Source organism: Hyalella azteca, unplaced genomic scaffold (assembly GCF_000764305.2).
Source record: "Hyalella azteca isolate HAZT.00-mixed unplaced genomic scaffold, Hazt_2.0.2 contig12239, whole genome shotgun sequence".
In the NCBI taxonomy this organism is placed as follows: domain Eukaryota; kingdom Metazoa; phylum Arthropoda; class Malacostraca; order Amphipoda; family Hyalellidae; genus Hyalella; species Hyalella azteca.
Window position 1 is genome coordinate 433,502 of NW_025942202.1, and position 18,844 is coordinate 452,345.

Sequence of the window (18,844 nt, forward strand, 5' to 3'; positions counted from 1 at the left end):
CGCAGTGTCAAAAGTAGCCATGTTCAAGTTAAGAAACTATTAATAGTTAATAGTTAATAATAGTAGGGGCAAGGTCTATAATTTTTTGGATTTTTGTGGCATGACGATCTATTTAAAGCATGAAAAACATTTCTGAATAAATTACGGAATTTTAAGGAGCAATTCAATAATAACTGTTTTGCTGTAAAGATCTTCAACTCATATTAAAACGGCAGATTTAAATGATTTAATACTGCGCGCAAACAGTAAATAATTCTGTGACATGGTTAAAACGTTCCCCGGCCCGAAGAGACAATTTTTTTTTAAATGGAATTAAATGCTTGGAAATGGTATACAAAGTGTCATACATTTGCAGCGAACTAACTTCACCAAATTTTTAACGAGAGAATCTTTATTTTATATATACAGGAGCTCTAATACGTGCATTTTTTGCCTATATGCAGAGATCAACGTCCTTTAATTTGAGCGGTCATAGAATTCGACAGACAAATTCGCACATGCAGACTGCACGAGGAAGAAATCACGTAATTTTAGCGCATAACCTGCGTATAAATGCCAGTCAACGATGATTTGCTGGAAATATCGTGCATTTTGCATGCATGATTGACTTCAATGCGAATAATCTAGAAATGGCATCGCGTCGAGTCTCGAATGTAATTGCAGAGCCGGCGTGAATTATCTCACCATAGCTTTAGAAATGCAGTGCTGGAGTCGCTGCAGAAGACCAGTTTGTGGTCTTCTCTACCTTTTCTGACTGCCAGTTAGAATGTAATGACTCAATCGAATTTGAGTCTTACGCCTAGTGAGATTCGTATTTATTAAGGAGGCGATAAATCCTCATAAACTGACTTCGCATATATCAGGAGAATTAAGTGCGTCGAAGGACTGGTGTTAGATCGAGGCCCTCATCTTTGAGCTCTTCTTTGCCGACCTATTGAATGTTTCATCAAGCCGCTATTGAGACGGTCAGCTTACTCGACGTTTTCAATGACAGCTACCAAGACGGCGCTTAAATAAAGAGTTCTACATTCCACCGTGTCTCATACAGGAAACTTCGACATAATCCATAAATCATCACTATGCTCGGCATTGGTACATCCCGGAAATGTTTCGTTCTGTGTACAAGCTAGTCTTTAACTAGCTGTGAAAGAGGATACCCTAATGATGGTTCGATTCTTGCAGCCACCATCTTGTTCAGTCAATTATTGTCCGCAAGAGGGCAGCTTCGACAGGCTCGATCGGCCACGCCGCTCGATCAAGGTCCGTGGGTGTGTGGAGCTCCCACTTCGTTCTCACGTTCCAGGCTAGTCCATCGGCACAGAAACTTTGCATATCCATAGACTTTTCGTCATATGCGCCTAAACTTTTTAAAATACATTCCATGTCTTATAAGTAAACACAATTGGAGTGATTATTGGTGATTTGTTTTTAGTATTAAGCTGATAAAAGATCCAACATGTTCAGCTTTAACTTATGTCAACATTTTTCAGCTATGGTTACTTAAATAAACTCTTGAAAATGTTGAAGAGGCTTTTGGGTTTTTGACCGCCGATTGCATGACATCTACGGATTCATGCAACCTCTTTGCTATCAAAAATGAGGAAGCGCCCTCGCAATTTGAAGCTATTGGAAAGGTTTTAGGGGTAGGTTTTTGCTATTTTTAACATTCTTCAGTTCGCAAAGAAATATGAAGCAGCTATTTCTTGACCGTTTTTAATTTTAGATATTGAACTGTAAACAAAACGAGGGAAACAACGAAGTGCATGTTGACTGCGTGATAATCACAATTTGTTGTTTTATCAACAACAAGGATTCCTCACGTTGTTCTAACTGAAATTAAGCAGAATAAGTAATTATTATTCATGCATTAGCCAGAAACGAAAGAAGAAAACTTGATACTAATCACGTTAGCTCATCTACTATAAACTGGGTACAATAATCCACTGCTAAATGAAAACATGATCAACTTCATCGTTTTTTTATCTGGGCCAAACCTTGATCACAAAGAATATAATTTTTTGTTATTAGATTTTCTACATTAATGTTCGTGTCATTTAGCGAGTGTCTTCTGACACCAAAGTGTGTAGAGAACGTCGCCTAGGAACATTAGCCCAGACGCCTGAAGTATATAGTCATTGCCATCAGCCTCTGGTTTATCAGGCAGATGATTTGAGTGGCGTGTCCAGCAAATTATTGCCTTGTATGTTGTGAAGGATCAGAACCAGACGTCACTCAGTTACACCTCCTTGATCATAGGGCTGTGAGCGGCTCAGATGCTGCAGCAGACCATGCCATTTCACTCCTACAAGTCACTGTGGCTTAAGAATTTCAAGGTTGTCAAAATATATACCTGGGATAATTGTGTGTGTTCTGGACATAATTGATAATGATGTTTTTTTTTATTATTTAATTTTGAAAAATCTAAATTGTGTTATGATATAAATTTTTGTTCATTTTTTTCTTGTGTTTCTTTGTTGATTTGATGATACATTTGCACGTAAGATGATATTAACTTGGAGCTCGTATTTTTAGCATTAAATCCATCTTGATTATACTCTTCTTATTACAGCTTTCCATAAAACAGATTCAAATCATTTTTACATCCCTGCAACTCAGCAGAAAGAATTATTTTACAATTTTCAATCAATGTCTACGGACCTGAGACAAACGTTTTCAGTTCATTTCACCGCCGTTCCAGAGTAGATTCAGAACGCTTTCCTGACTTTAGTCGATGTTAACCTCTTAATACTCTCATCATCAGCGAGGAATTGACTTTGTGATTTCCTTTGATACCTCAAGGAATTGAATGACAAGTAACGCCACATATTTTTAAATCAGCCCATGATAAGGAGTGATCGAAGATAAAACTATAATCTTTTAAAAGCTGAATATGAATTACCTATTGTTGAGTATCAAAATTTTGAAGTATGGAAATGAGAAAAATGACAGTAAGAATAAATAAACTGTTCATTCATAGAGTATACCATTCAACATAATAAATTCAACATGGTAGCTTAAAATTATGTATGTAAATAAATCCCATGTGAGGGGTAATTGAACAAACATATATTAAATTGGGGATTTTTCATATTCAATATCTTACTCAATAACAAGCTTATATTGAGTGTGATGAGATGCGATGAGATGCGAAATTGAATCACTTAAAAAAATAGCATGCAGAGAATGGGGCTTTGGGTTTTAAATTTGAAAAATATTTCCAAATTTTGTTGATCAAGGAAAAATTGTGCTCTTCAGAGCATTTATAACCATAATTCTAGGCATGTAATGCATATATCCAAATATAAACATCGCATTTATTATACAAATATAAAATATGGTTTCAAGAAGAAAATACTCTAAAAAATTGAAAAGCATTTATCTAATGCTTTATCGTCAAAACTAGCGCAGCTCCACTGACGTGAATAGCCATCCAGATGATGGTGACGATAAACCCGAAGTACACATCAAAGTAAGTAAGGTTCCAGCCTCTGTAGAGGATCGCTCTGATGCTGTCGCATGCGTACGTTTGAGGCAAGGCGTACGAAATGTACTGTAGTCCGATCGGCATGCCTTGAACTGGCCAAACTATTCCAGAGAGTAGCAGAATGGGATAGAATACGCCCATTGCTGCTTGGAATGCTGTCATTTCGTCCTCTACCGACACCGAAATGAAGTAACCTGGGGATAAAATTAATGTATTGTGGTGAGTTCAATCTAATTTGATAAGCTCACGAATATTGAACGTCGCACTAAATTGTAATCCTCAATTAGACGAATTTGTGGGCCATATAAGTTCAATAACTGACACACGTTTCTTAAAAATGCTGCAACTCATCATGAATTTACAAAAATTCTCAACGTGAAATATATTTTATCGAAAAAATATTTAACCTGAACTAGAAACTAAACTATTCATGAACCAATATGAAGTTGCTACGACTCACCGAACGTCATGCCACAGAGACCCTGCAGCAGAGACAGCAGGATCACTAGGGACATACTTCCTTCACACGGGATGTTAAACACAGCGAACATGAACACCAAGATAATGGCGACCTGGATGATGAGTACTGCGAGTTGCGTCACCAGGTGAGCTAACATTATCTCCAGGTTGTTGACGCCTTGTCACGAGACAGAAAATTATGTTAAAACATTAGTATTCGTGTTTCAGCAATAACAATTATCCTAAAATTCGATCAATTTTCACAATAAATTTCGGGGAACAAATTGCAAAGTTCATTACTCGAGAATTATATTTTATCAATTGGTATATTGTCATTAAAAGGTGTGCAAAATTATCTAAATTCCACAAAATAGTATAAAATATTCATATTATATGACTATTCAATAAATAGGCCCGTGGAAGATTTGTCAATTCACAATTTTTAAATTTATTGTACACAATCTCGCTGGCGTCTCGCTAATAACTTACCTGCGACAAGTGCTCGGTTATAAAGACCTTCTTTTTTCTCAATAACGAAGGCAACAGAAGTCAAAGACATGGCCATGAAATAAGATAACCTGAGAACAAATATTACAATTCTGGAATAAAATGTATTGACTAAATAAATAAAACAAAACCAAATTGAGGCAAGAATAATTTCTAATGTGGAAGTAAAGTTTGCTAGAAACTGCATTAATAAATGTCTTTGTAACACTAAAAGCTTTTATAGTCACATTGCACATCTGTAAGGAAATTTTTCAATACAAATTTCAACATGTTAGAAAAGCGAAAAGTGATTTGAGTTTCATGCATCAATAATAGTATTTGTAACTTCATTATTTAATCACAAATAAAATTTATTCGGTCATTGCAATACATCAATTTAATGAGCATTTCCTCCATACATACGTCAAGATTACTCCAGGAGCCATGAACTCGGTGAAAGTTGGGTTGGTGCTCCCGTAGACTGGATCCTCAATCTTTATGACATCAATAAAATAAATTTGACATATGGAGAAGAAAAAATAGAAGTAAACAACAAATAGGGAAAAGGCAATGTGATAATCTACAATCTATATTCCATATACATAGGTCCTGTAAAATGATACACTTTAATTGCTACAAATTTCCATTGAATTATATGAAATAAAGTTTGCAGAAATTAATATTAATATTTAAAATATACCGCTGAAAAATTATACCATATCAGTGATATCACCTCTCAAAAGATTTGGATCGTTTATCATTTGATAGATACTCTACATTTTAGTTTTGACTGCATAAAATCTCTCATTAGTACAGTCATCATCATCGTACGGTCCTGCCTTACTATGATGAAAAAATGATTATCTTCTATATGATTTAGAAGATTTTATCTTCTATATGCTTATCTTCTACATATATCTTATTCCCCTTTCCCCATCTTGGAAAACTTTGAATTTTTTCTTATCGTGTCAGTGATTACTCGTCACTCCCTAGATAGAGAACAAAAGTGAAGTAAAAGTGTCTGTGCCGCATGAAATTATTCAGAGCACAGTTAGTGTGGTTACTGGGTCACCTGAGCATTAATCAGAAAATGAAATATTATGAGATATTTTTGACGGTTGTAAATTACCTTCAAAGGACTGACGATGCTCACATCCGTGAAATTATTTGACGCAAAGTCAACCACAAGTCGCTGAAGGGCGGCAAAAAACTGAAGCAGGATCGTGTACGAAATTTGTTGATCTGAAATAAATAGCATTAATTAATGAATTAGTTTCATATTGATACGGGCATAAATATAATCTTGTCACAACAAGATTCCAGGAGAAAAACAGCAATTATAGTTAACTGAGCTTTCTATTACATGCAAGCACCTCGTGATGATTCTTTGTAAAATCAAAAAATCAGAAGCAAAAATTTTTTCACTTATCATGAACAAATAAACTCACTGGTGTTGTCCATGTAGACGTGAATTTGTCTCTCAGAAACATTATAGGCGTCGGGGAAAATCTGAGCTACCGTGAAATTTTCGGGAAAGTAAAGCAGGCCCCACGCGTCGCCGTCTTCCACAGCTCCGAATCCAGCGTCAAAAGTATCAAAAGCGTCCTTGTAAATACCAAACGAATTATAGTCTCAGTCTGACTGGTATGACTTTCTCCTGGTACCTCAGTCTGGCTGAGCTTGAGATTGGGGTATAGCTTATTCGCCATAGAAGGGTTTTGTAAATTTATTTTGTGTCACGAAAGATTTATCAAGTGAGTAATAAACAATATTTAATAACTGAAGATTTGAAAACTCCATGTTTTCTTTATAGCAGAATTCAGTTTAAACGAAATATTCATATATGTACACTAGCATTATTTCAACTCCTATAAACAACAAATAGTAATCACGAAATTCGTTAATCATATTTAATAAGTACATGTAAAGGTTTTGAAATATAATCATATTTATTGTCTATTTACCTGAATGATGATCTCATCATTCAACTCATTCAAGTAGGCGTCTGCTATATTTATGCTGTAATTGAGCTTTGGAATGACATTGTCGAAATTAATGCCATTGTCGAGATTGGTGACTGCGACGTGTAGGTTCTTGGGAGTACCTCCGATCGTGACGCAAAATAGGACGGTTTGAATCGCTGGCAAGGCAAAGGCCAGAAGGAGGAACCTGATGAGAACATATGCGCTTCTGTAATCTATTTCACGTTACTAATTTATATGAATCATGATGTTTGTTTTGCAGGAAATTTATAGGAAAATGCGTTTAAAGCGTATATATATTTAAACATCATGTAAAAGAATGCACTCTTTTAACGTCTGACTTTTGAGGTTTTAGCACCAGCACCCAGAGAAATCTTCGATTATGTATGATTTGAATATGTTTTTAGGATTTTATTTTACGACACACGAGTCGAAAAGCCTTAAATGTTATCCCACATTCGGAAGAGAAGCTCACATATAAATAGAAGCTTAAATATTATCCCTGAGCTCACATGACATTCCTGGTGAGATTGATGATGTTCTTTACGATGAGGGCGGATATTCTAGCGCCGGACAAGAACTTTTCTCTTTTGGAGGTGGCGGTCCATGGCTTCTGTAGGCGCGATTTACGAATAAAAAATTAAGGTAATTTAATTTTATAAAATTATAAATTAAATTAAAATAATTAAACAAAAATCGCTCTTGAAAATATTATAACACTGCAAGTTTTTTAACTATAGATTGTGAATAAACATTACCTTCAACCCTGTGGAAACTTAAAGGAAAGTCACTAGTTAATAGAGGCTAGTCATCGGATTTATCCCCTCAAATATCATGCGTTACGTTGGAATTAATGGACATTTTTCTTTCTCTGAAATTGATGAGCAAAGAAATCTGTGTTCCTAACAGTCGACATCAAGTTACTTTGGAATCATTTATAATTTTCAATTAATTGATTTGTCTTCAATTGAAAATACACTCTAACCTTGATATGATTTAGGATCGTTGGCTCCTGCAGCATAGAGTGATGGCCGCTGCTGTTGAGCCTCACAACGAGCGCCGTGCTCGCTTGGCTCTGACGTCGGGTCATCACAGCGTCGGACGGCTGCATTTCAATGTCAGTTTCCTTTTCAAAGCCGGAATTTTGCTGAAACATCAACATTTCGATGTAGAGGAATAATTATGATAATTTTTGATGTTAGGTTCAGAATAATAACTATATATATTCACAATAAGGACAATTGTATTATTTACATTTGGTATTTGATTTGAAGAAATGTATTAAGAAGCCATATAATTCTGACTTCGTGATCCGCAACGATCCCAAATGGAACAACAATAATAAATAATAAACATTGATAATAAATTAATGTATGAATGAACCTTAGTAAATTACCTTATCATTGTATTTATTTATGTCATAAGACCATTAATTGCTAACTAATCATTTGTGCGTAAATAGTTTGAACAATGATGCGAATAATGACGCTCAGGAATCAATTTTGGAAATCAATATAGGAGTTGAAACGGAGAAATTACTAGATTGACTCCTTATTCTAATATTTCTATATTTGTGCAATCATCAAGAACAACGTATTAATTTATTTAATTTTTAGTTGAATTCTGAAAAATTCTCCAAAAATCGTTGCACATGCATCATCTTACATGACAGTAACTTTTTGGATGCTAAGAGGAATTGGCTTTGAAATTATTTTCAATGGAGAAACATTTTAATTATTGACTTCTTTTCTCGTCATGATACCGAATCGCAACATTTTAAACCGTCTATTTTGCTTCAAATTTTTAATAAATTCTACCCGTGTATGCGAGTATTTTTGATTTTTTGCTTCTGAGTTCCGCATTAATTCGGGCACCATTATCTTATTTGAGTTATTTTTCTTGAAATTTCTACTTATAACCTTCGTGAAACGTTAGTAAATTGATGAATATAGAGACCCACCTTAGCGGACGGGTCCAAGTCGCCATCCCTGAGACACAGCTCGAGGAAGACGTCCTCTAAGGAAGGGTTAGCGAAGTGCTGCATGAGGTTCTGGGATGAATATAGAGACCCACCTTAGCGGACGGGTCCAAGTCTCCATCCCTGAGACACAGCTCGAGGAAGACGTCCTCTAAGGAAGGGTTAGCGAAGTGCTGCATGAGGTTCTGCGGCGACGCCTCGGCCAGCAGGTGGCCACGGCGCATCAGGCCAACCTGAGATCAGAATATGAAGGAATAATTAATGAAAGATCAATAATTATAACTATTAGGAGTAATTTAGTATAGATCAACTTTATCATACTAAATTTTGCCATTCACCGGTAAATACTAAGCTAGTGAAATAAAGACTGTGATATATAAAAAGTATCATTCGCAATGCATTAGAATTAGAAAACCATCAACTAATAATTTGGTATAAGTGAATTAATATTATAAATTAATATATTCACATCAGTGTTAGTAGAATAGTATAGTTAGTTGCGATATTGAATCGAATTGTATAAGAGAGCCTCATAGATGGCTTCCCCGTTGCAAACTTTTGCTATTTTCAAAGATCTTGTCTAAGAATTTAAAAGCAAAAACAATACCACAAAAATTCACCATATCTTTATAAGAGAAAACGTTTTCTCTTATAAAGATATGGTGATTTTTTGTGGTTTTGGTTTTGCTATTAAATTCCTGGTTAATTTGCGATTCAAGCAAACAAGTGATTTTAATACTTATATCCAATCAAGATTCTGTCTATCTTGAACATAATTGACAGGTCAAAGTTCGAAATCATGCAGAGATGAAGCTTTCCAAAACAATAATATAATTTACTTTCGAGGATTTAACTGTGGAATATCTCAAAATAATAACTCTCTTTCTACATATTGTCAATTTTAAGTACTTGCATGATTCATTTATGAAGTATGTAAAAAATATATAACTTCTTGATAATGATCATAGTTGCGTTGCCCATCTCAATGCGACATCTTAGCGATATCTAACTTATGGCAGCAAAGCTGGACTTAAACTTGTTACTTAACATAAAAAATATAACTCAGTACTCACTGCAGTGAGTGACAGAGAGCGCACTTTCTCGTCGACGAAAACGTGAAGTCACGGACAAACAGACAGACGGACAGACAGACAGACGGACGGACAGACGGACACAATGCACAATAGTGCATTTTTTCACAAATGAAAAAATGCGTTAAAAACACGGACTTACTCTAGTAGCCTGACGAGCCTCTTCGATGTAGTGCGTAGTGATGATGATGGTGGCATTTGTGGTGCGCGAAACTTTGTTAAGATGTTCCCAAATGCTGTGAACGCAAAAAAAGTAATATAATTTTTGTAACAGTAGTAGTAACAATAATAATACTGTTAGTAATAACAATAATATTAAGAATAATAATATATAATGATAATGATAATGATAATAACAATAACAATAATAATAATAACATTTATTTCAGTTTGTACATTGGACAGTAATGTGGTCACGCAGAATGAAGTTTTGCTGATTTTTTTTCGTAGGAAAAAAAACACGTGAAAAATTGTTAATTAAATTAACGACATTTAACATAAAGAAGGTGACTAAATGCGTTAACGGCAAGTTTTAATTTGAAGTAAATTCGGCCAAAGTTCGCTTTAATCAACGTAGAATTATGAGAATTATGAATTCCTTCCGATTCATTGCATATTCTAATTTATTAGCTATGATACATTATTTAGTTAAACACAGAAAATATTTTGAAATTGTTTTCTATACATCTTCATGAGGCGTGAAAGGAATTTAATAAATGCTAGGCTCTTCAAGATCTGAATTGATAGCTCCGTTTATATCATATAATACATATCGGATTACTAACATTCTAGATCTTTTATAATTTGCGATTAGGATTCTTCAAGCTTCATGAGTATTCTACTTCTGAAGAGTTTCCTCTTGTATTTAAACCTCGACATATTTGCCTACAGCTTTGTGGCCGATGTAATCCGTCATATTATCCTGGAATACATTGGACAAGCTTCAAGCTTCCATCTAACCCTAACAAATATTTGATGAAGGCTCTCATAGTAGGGCGCTTCTCTGTGTTACCAATGCTATTGTGAACAATTAATCGCGGAATGCGACGCGAATGCCGCACCTGCAAAACTTTGTGAGGCGTTTGAGAGTGAATATAGCAAGTCTGAAAACGCAAATATAAGATTGATGAAGTACGAGTACTGTTGAATCAAAACAGTTCCAGAATTTCCCGCGTAATCTTCACTTGGTTAAGAAGCAGCGACCGTTGAATGTCCAATATATATTTAATCTTTGCGAATGTGAAAAAAATTTGCAGTACAGTAAAACAATTGCTCTAAGGTTCTTTATGTATTAGTTCGATTTTCATTAGTATCGTCAATAAGTTGTATTTTTTAGTGTATTATATTATATAGTGTACAATATAGTGTATAACCTCAGAGCAATTATTGTTGTACCGTAGATCAAAGTTTTTGTTTCACATTGGCCAAAGATTAAATATATTGGCCGTTCGATTGTCGTTACTTCGTACCAAAGTGAAGATTATGCTGGAAATTCTGGAACTGTTTTGACACTGCTGTACAATACTTGTACTTCACCAATCTCAAATAATTTTTTCAGTTTTGCACTATCCACTCTCTAATGTCTCATAGTGTATTAGTATATGTCAATATGGTGTATTTCTTAAACCCTCAAAACGGAAGATGGAGAGCAGCAATATTTGACTAAATACACAATTTTAATGAAATTGCGGAGCGCCTTTGCACTGCCGCAATCGACACTTCAAAGGACTGCAATTCTCATTTACTCCTCCCCCATGCAGTTTGCACATCTTTAATCAAGTAACTTTCCTACTAAATTTCTCATATGAGCAATTGATTTAACGAAAATTTAATTTTGTTATTTATTTAGTAGGTTATCAAGTTTTCTTAACTTGAAATTGATGTATCATGATATGAATTTATCGTGTATTCATTAAGCAAGGTTGAACTGACTTGGTCCTAAGCAGAGGGTCGACGCCGACGGTCGGCTCGTCTAGGATAAGCAGCTCTGGCTCGTGCAGCAGCGCCACTGCGAAGCTCACGCGCCTCTGTTGTCCTCCGCTGTGATGTGGTCATCACATAATTAATAGAACAAAAATAAGTGCAATTTGTGAATCTAAAAATCATAAATTATCTTATAACACATAAATTAAATACTGTTATTGAAAAAATCATCATATTTTCGAGCAGCCGGTTATAACATTGAACTTTCCAAAATAGTACAAATTCTTTTTAATCAGATTCAAATACTCCTAACGTTGACCTCTCCTCTACATATTGACTAACTAATGCGTAATCATGAATATGATTTTATAGCTGGTGTGAGAACTTCACAAAGCAACCAACACTTTACTGATAAAAAGACTCAAACAATATCAGGCTCCACATTCATTTTAAATGATTTATCAATAGTTTTCCAAGAACCATAAAGAACGTCCAGTTCTAGATGACGATTAACAAATATTATTTATTTTTCCATTCACATAAAAATGTGTGAGGGTTGAAAAAATGAACAACATGGTCAGAGAAATAACAAAAAGTTTCCTAGTGAATGACCACCACGTAAGCTAAACAGCTTCGAGGGCGTTAGAGGGGACAGGTGAAGAAAGCGGTATATGACTCATTAAATGTTAAAGTATTTATTATAAGAAAAATAAAGAATGTGGCTAAATACATTACATTATACCAGCAACCCATAAAACTTATGACAGTATATAACAAAAATATACGCAACAATGGCAAAATCAGCATTACACTGATTAAAGAAACTGAAAAATACAAATAGAAGCAATATTGTTGTTGCATTCTAGTCTCTTACCTGAGTTGGGATATCAATCTGACACCATTTGGGAGGTCCAAGAACTTGAGTAGAAATTCTGATCGTTCTTTAGTTTTTTCTTTCCCCAAACTATGAATTCGTCCAAAGTATTGAAGGGTTTCATTGATTGTTAAAGCTGGCATCAAAGCAAGCTCCTGTTTAGAGGGTAAATTATGAGTGAGGGATGCAATAAATAATTCAAGTTTTTGTGGCAGCCAGAAGCTATTACGTTTTGACTAGTGTAATAAAAAATGAAAATTAAAAAGTTTTTCGTTTGATCGGTTTCAGAATTTTTCAAAATAACACAGACAAAAAATTAATTAATCATTGCGTGGAACACGACATTATATTTTTATTTTATTAGTTAAGAGGTTTTTTCTTTTGTGACAGCGATTGTGCAGTGAAACTGAATTCATCACCTGAGGCATGAAGCCGACTCTGTGTCCGGGAACAGCGGCCTCAACAGTGCCGGGTTTGTAGCCGCAGATGAGCACAGATCCGTGGTCCAGAGACAGGCTGTTCACCAACGTGCTCAGTAGCGTCGTCTTGCCGCACCCGCTTGGTCCAAGCAAGCCGTAGCTTCGAGGAAAAATGTTGAAACTCATGGTTGAATTAATACATATTAATTCAACCATGGTTGAAACTGGAGTGTTAAATTTAATTTGAATTAAGATTAATAAACACCATTACAGATAGTCATCATTACATTGAAGCTTGTTATATTCCACGACTTTTATCGACCGTGATACTCGGATCAGTGAAACAATATCTCCTGAACTTTTCTCATTTTCCGTGCAACATGAGCTAAAAATCTTACATGTAACAAATAAATGTCATAAAAGCTTTAAACAAATTGCGATAAAATACTGCTATGCTCAGTTACTAGGATACTAACATGGCTCCAACTGGGACGGTCAAATCGATGTGATTGAGAACTTGCGTTTTATTCTTACCGCGGCCGTACGACTTACACCCATCGCGAATTTCGATTGCGCTCTCTTGCCATTGCCTGTGGGGGAATTTATTAATAATTATTCATTTTATGAATTATAGATGTAGATTTTCTATTATTCAAGAAATTAAGACAATTATTATTATTAATTCGCGAATAAATTCAGAACAACATAAACTTTGTTCATCTTCAGAACCTACTTAAGATGGGAAACCTTGCACGGCCGCAGAGGTTTCATTACCATGAGGTCGCATCAATCTTCATATCACTCATTAGTTAGGCATATAAGATGCATACAAAAATTTTAAGATTTGATGGTACACAAAGTTGAATATTCCCAATAAAATTTGAATATCCCAAGACGAACTTCGGCAACCACATTAAAATGCTATACGCATATGGGCATTAAGACGTTCTTTTGTTTAGGTACTGTGATAAATTCCAATCAATATCATATGTAAATAAGGAATAGTTAATTTAAGTGATATCATTAATAGCCTATAGAAAATGTCTACTTTCGAAAGTTACGAGGTCAACTCCATCGCAATTTTACGCTAGTACATGCTCGAATACTTTTTACGATAAAAATGATTGTAGAAAAGTTTCTATTGACATGCTTTTGAGGTTAAACCCTTCTATTTTGGAAGCAAAATTCATCATCAAATTAAGGTTGCCGATAAGTTCAGCCGAGTAATCGATGAAATGTAATTACAATTTAAATTTAACTATCAGTTGATGAAATGCACAATAGCTTGGAATTAATAATTTACAATTCACGTCAATTGAATAAGTTTATTTTTTATTTTCTAGCATTTATTTTCTCTGGAGAAAGAGGCGGGTAATATAACTTAGATTAAAAACCAGATAAAAAAAACTTTATAGCTACTTAATGAATTTGGTAGAATATTTTGAACAAAATAAAGGCTCATTAATAAGATTATTTTTAAACCATTCGTTTATCTTCTTAGTACCATATTCGGATGTTCCCACGCGGAATATCGACCAGATTAGAATTTTCAACTGTACGCATTTTGCCTCCAATTAATGAATGGGAGCCATTAAGCTGTTGGCGATAGAAATAAGATGTACGAAACATCCGTAGGAAAATACAATGCACAATTAAATTATCATTCATACTCAAAATTACAAAAAAAACATGCGATTCAATTATCATTGTACCTTGAGTTGTCCCCATCGTCAGAGCCTTGGGAAGAGTTGGACGTTATTTCTGTCATCTTATAACTTTTTCTCTAAATTAATAAACCACACGAAAAACCCGTTTCTGGAAACATCAACTCAATTTATTAAACATCGTTAAAATATTGTCGAAAATTCTACAAGAAAAATAGAAAGACAAAGCTCGATTTGTAAGCGCAAATATTCAGGGCTCGGATTAAATTACTTGTAAAAAATTTATTTGATTTTGCAGGTTTTCAGTGCAGGCTGCTTAGGTGCAGTTTATCTCGCACAAGGGCTGGACTCTCTTTAGTGTCCCTGCACTCAATCCGCGGACATTATGAGGTCGTCGAAGAGCTTTATCTTGATTACAAAAAGATAACAACAACTGATACTACGCAGCCGTTGCCTAACGATGTTTTAGCAATCATTATTGAAAATTATATAACGCGTTGAAAATTGAGTGAGGTAAATGAAAATGAAAAAAATATAGATTTTCGGGGAACAAATATTCATTGTATGTATTTCAGTGGAATGAACAAACGATTGAACATCATTTGAGTTTTGAAATTCACCCTTAATAATCTCTCAATGTTCGGGGAGAAGCGAGAAAATCAAACAACATACTTTGCATGACCTCTTATCGACTTTCTTCACAATAAGATGTCATGGCACTGATTTTGATTATGCTTGAGTTGATGCCACACGTGCTCAATTATTTGTTCGATAAAAAATTCAAGATTGGATGGTCTAACAACAAAATAATAATAACTAAATGTATTCTAATAATGGTACTTCAGCTAGTTTTGAACGATTACACTTACTGATTGCCAAATTGATAAGGAAATTAATTTCACAAAAACAATTTTCCTGTTTTCGGATATTATGGTGTGTTGTTGGCAAAAAATTTGCGTTAAAAAATTACCAATCAAAATCGATAATCATTTTGAGTATACGTATCCCAAATTTTTGGATCGAGGTCACGTCTAATTATCTGCAATTTGTATGAGACTTTTTTCTTTCTTTATCCGATAATCAAGGAGAAGTATTCAATCTTTGCTCCTAGGGAAAAAAACTAGGGTTTTTTGGTTTTACTAGGGGTTCGATTCTCAACAACTACGCAAGTCTTATTTTATACGAAATGCTGGTCGTGTGGATAATTTTTAAAGAATTCCATACTTGGCTGGATTTTAATGTTTATTTCTATGCTTTAATTTTGTAGGTACTTGATATATGAACCGTCTTAGAAAGCAGCAGAAGAACAATCTAAATTAAACTCATCATCCTACTTACCAGATACGCTTTGATCTTTTCCATTTTGTAGACGACTCCTGCTACTTTTAATGAGGTGGATTAGGTAAAAAAGATATCCACCCAACAAACTTTCCTCAATGTTCGAGGATATTTTGAATGTTCATAAGGTATTGATTGGCCCGTTGATGAAATGAGTTATGCAATAAATACCATGTAACGTAAATCTATCGCAAGGATCATGTCTTGCCTGCATGGTACCATATTTTCTAATTGCGGATAGCAGTCGATATCTTATGAATAGTTATCACACGGTCGGTGTTTGGTCTGCTACATGAATATCTGCAGCTTCCTTATCGTGTTTAGCGCAGGTATCACGCATCACGCCGGCTCTAAGAGCGAGTATAAGTTCTAAAAACTTCGAAGGTATGTGATTTATATATTTCATAACGAAATTTTCGGGATTAATTATACTGAAAAAAATGAGTGAGTTTTTAAGGTGAAAGGGGGAAAATTCTGGATACAATATATTTTTCACGTCTTATTTGTTGAATAAGTTGCGGGAAAGGGTAGGTACTAATAATCTAATACATTTTTCCGTTCAGTACTTGCGCATATATAGCGTTATGCTATATAGTAACTGTGAAAAATCAACATCTGTTTCTCCCAATATTTCGTCGACCCACTTTTTTCTGACATATCTTACGGGTTCACATCATCGAGTCATCTGTTGCTGACGATGAGTAAGGAACATACACGATCGTCGAACTGCACCGCAACAGCAGACGCTGCGCCGTTCGACTTCCCCACAGTCTGGCGCTGCCGCCCCCGCCATCCAGTAGTTCGATATCGCATCCAAGGCTGTATCATCTTCACTGCGAGTCTGATCTTCATCGCTGTATTGTTATTAAGACGTCTTGAAAATGACAGGTATCGTACTACGTATAGTAAAGGATTGAGTTTTTTTAACAAAAATTTACTTCGGTTATTTCGAGGGAGCGATATTGAATACAAAATCGTAGAAGACTGAAATTTTGTACTATTCAATAAGCTTCAATTTCATATACTAAAAAAAATCTTAACTGGCATTGCATTAGTTTTGCCATGATGCGCCCAAGAGTTTCGTTAATTTTTTAAAGGCCATTTTTTTTTAAATTTTTTAATTAAATATCAACCTCTAGCAAACACAACTTTAGTTGTGTTTGCTAGAGGTTGATATTTAATTTTCCTTTGTTGCAAATGCACGGATAGCAGCCACAACTTAATCGTGAGTGTCAAGATCTCATTAATGCGATTTTGCGTGCAAAGTCCATTGAGTTGATTAATTAACGAAATTTTAGTTAAGTTCAGTTTCATAATCACACTAAGATTACGACACAAACAAATCCACGGAGTTTTAGTCCAAAGTTATTTGTTTTATGAAAGTTTTGATTTTTCAAGAATATAGCTAACAATACAATGTCTTAAATACAATGTCTAAAATATAATAACAACAATATTTGTTGTATATGTTCATAAAAACTTCGTACAGCAGCATCGTATTTTTCTGGTGAACACTAGTATGGCACACTTGAGAAACTCACTATTTCGTACCATAAATGTATTTAGCAATTAACTAGCCACGAAAAAGTATTAAGTGAAATTACTCCTTGACTTTAACTTTTGTACAGAATGTCTATCTCAAGGTTCTTGAGTTTAATTCGGCGCTTTGATGTTTAAAGAATTGCAACATTCAATATCGACGATCTTTTTTTTTTTAAATTTAATCATCTGATTGAAATGGTACTGACGAAGGCACCACCGACCGGTCTAAGATTTCGCGTCTAATTTTCTTTAGACTTCATTACAACGCAGGTGCGGAGCAGATTTGAAAATGTATACTGATTGCTTGTCTAGCGTCAGGTGGTAATCACATGGTCTATTCATTTGAAAAATGAAAGACCATGCATGGTCTTCATTTCATAAGAATAAGCCTACCATTGTATTGTTGTTTAATACATAATTTAAATTATTCTTTAAATTATTTTGATTTGGCGTGGGTGGTGAGTAAGGAAAATAAATTAATTTTTCCTCGAACGGATCAAACTTCTAAAAAATGTACGATCTAATTTGTCGCAGTCAAATTTTGTCTAGCAGGCAGGGGACAACGAGGGTAGCTACATCAAGCCTTAATTATTGTAAGAAAAAAATTTACTTTATTTATAGATATACAGGGTGACCCAGAAAAAAGTTGCTTTAAGTAAAGGCTTATAACTCGAAAAGTATTAAACGTAGAAAGACGAAACTCATTATTTTTTAAGATCCAAATTCCCCCTAAAATGCAGCTAAATTCTGAGCCACGAGTTTTCATTGTCGAACAATTTTACCTGAAAACTTCACCAACCAAAATAAAGAGAGGTTATTTCACCAAATACAGACAAGAAGTTAGTCTCAACACAATCAAGAAACGGATACGTCAGTGGAAAGATAAAGGAACGATCTTGAATCAAAACAAAGGTCATTCTGGAAGGCGAAGACCTGGAAGATCAGAAGAAAACATTGCCATGATTGAAGAAAGAATAATTAATGAATCGCCTTTGGATTTCTTCCTATGGAGTTACGTGAAATAAAACGTATTCAGTACAAGACCAAGCATCATTGACAATCTGAAGATAGCAATTCGTGAAGGCCTCGCACTTATTGACTGGAATACCTTATTTGCAGTAACCGCAAATTTTGAAAAACGTATTGAGCTGTGTATTCAACAGCGAGGAGAACATTTATTGTAATCTGAATAAAACTTGAAGTTATACTCTTTCATGTTTTTTATCTTTATACGTTTAATACTTTTCGAGTTATGAGCCTTTACTTATACAACTTATTTTAGTCACCACTTTTTTTAGTCACCCTGTTCCATAAAATACCAGCAGTTGGATACATCATCAGTTTTCAAATAATTATGGAATTATTTTGTATGGAATTTGTAATTATATGGAATTTTTAGTTTTTTAATTTTTTTATGGAATAAGTTTTCTGGAATATGGAATATTACAAGTTTTCTGTTCACAGCGAATGTTTCTTGCGCTACAGTCACAAGGTCGGTCCATGTCTGACTGCAATTCCATTCTGCAGATGAACAAAGTTGTTCGTTCCGACCGAGTTAGGCTGGGAATTTTGGCCCAAAGTTTAGGTTCAATAACTGGATCGGA

The 18,844-nt window shown here is 34.7% G+C and overlaps 1 protein-coding gene across 2 annotated transcripts; it reads right to left on the bottom strand.

Moving 5' to 3' along the window:
* Positions 1 to 2,971: 2,971 nt before the first annotated feature.
* Positions 2,972 to 14,709, bottom strand: LOC108667677 (ABC transporter G family member 20). 2 transcript variants are annotated; one of them, XM_018154725.2, is made up of 17 exons: positions 14,409 to 14,709; positions 13,173 to 13,286; positions 12,697 to 12,856; positions 12,278 to 12,432; positions 11,413 to 11,520; positions 9,623 to 9,716; positions 8,539 to 8,622; positions 8,372 to 8,425; positions 7,397 to 7,558; positions 6,924 to 7,024; positions 6,394 to 6,598; positions 5,878 to 6,034; positions 5,559 to 5,671; positions 4,853 to 4,923; positions 4,433 to 4,521; positions 3,945 to 4,121; positions 2,972 to 3,678 (listed from the first exon to the last, which is right to left on the bottom strand). In XM_018154725.2, the coding sequence occupies exons 1-17, from the start codon at positions 14,462 to 14,464 to the stop codon at positions 3,380 to 3,382; spliced, it is 2,199 nt and encodes a 732-aa protein (XP_018010214.1). In that variant the 5' UTR covers positions 14,465 to 14,709; the 3' UTR covers positions 2,972 to 3,379. The 2 variants fall into 2 exon arrangements, with proteins under 2 accessions (XP_018010214.1, XP_018010213.1); XM_018154724.2 differs by lacking the exon at positions 8,372 to 8,425 and having other exon boundaries at positions 8,485 to 8,622.
* Positions 14,710 to 18,844: the final 4,135 nt, after the last annotated feature.

What these genes read in the sequence shown, in the direction of transcription:
- LOC108667677 (XM_018154725.2), bottom strand. Translation starts at nt 14,464, where the DNA reads ATGACAGAAATAACGTCCAACTCTTCCCAAGGCTCTGACGATGGGGAC. An exon ending in GACGATGGGGACAACTCAAG is followed by an intron (nt 13,287 to 14,408) that starts GTACAATGATAA and finishes ATTCCCCCACAG; the next exon opens with GCAATGGCAAGAGAGCGCAA. An exon ending in TCGCTAACCCTTCCTTAGAG is followed by an intron (nt 8,426 to 8,538) that starts GACGTCTTCCTC and finishes CCTTCCTTAGAG; the next exon opens with GACGTCTTCCTCGAGCTGTG.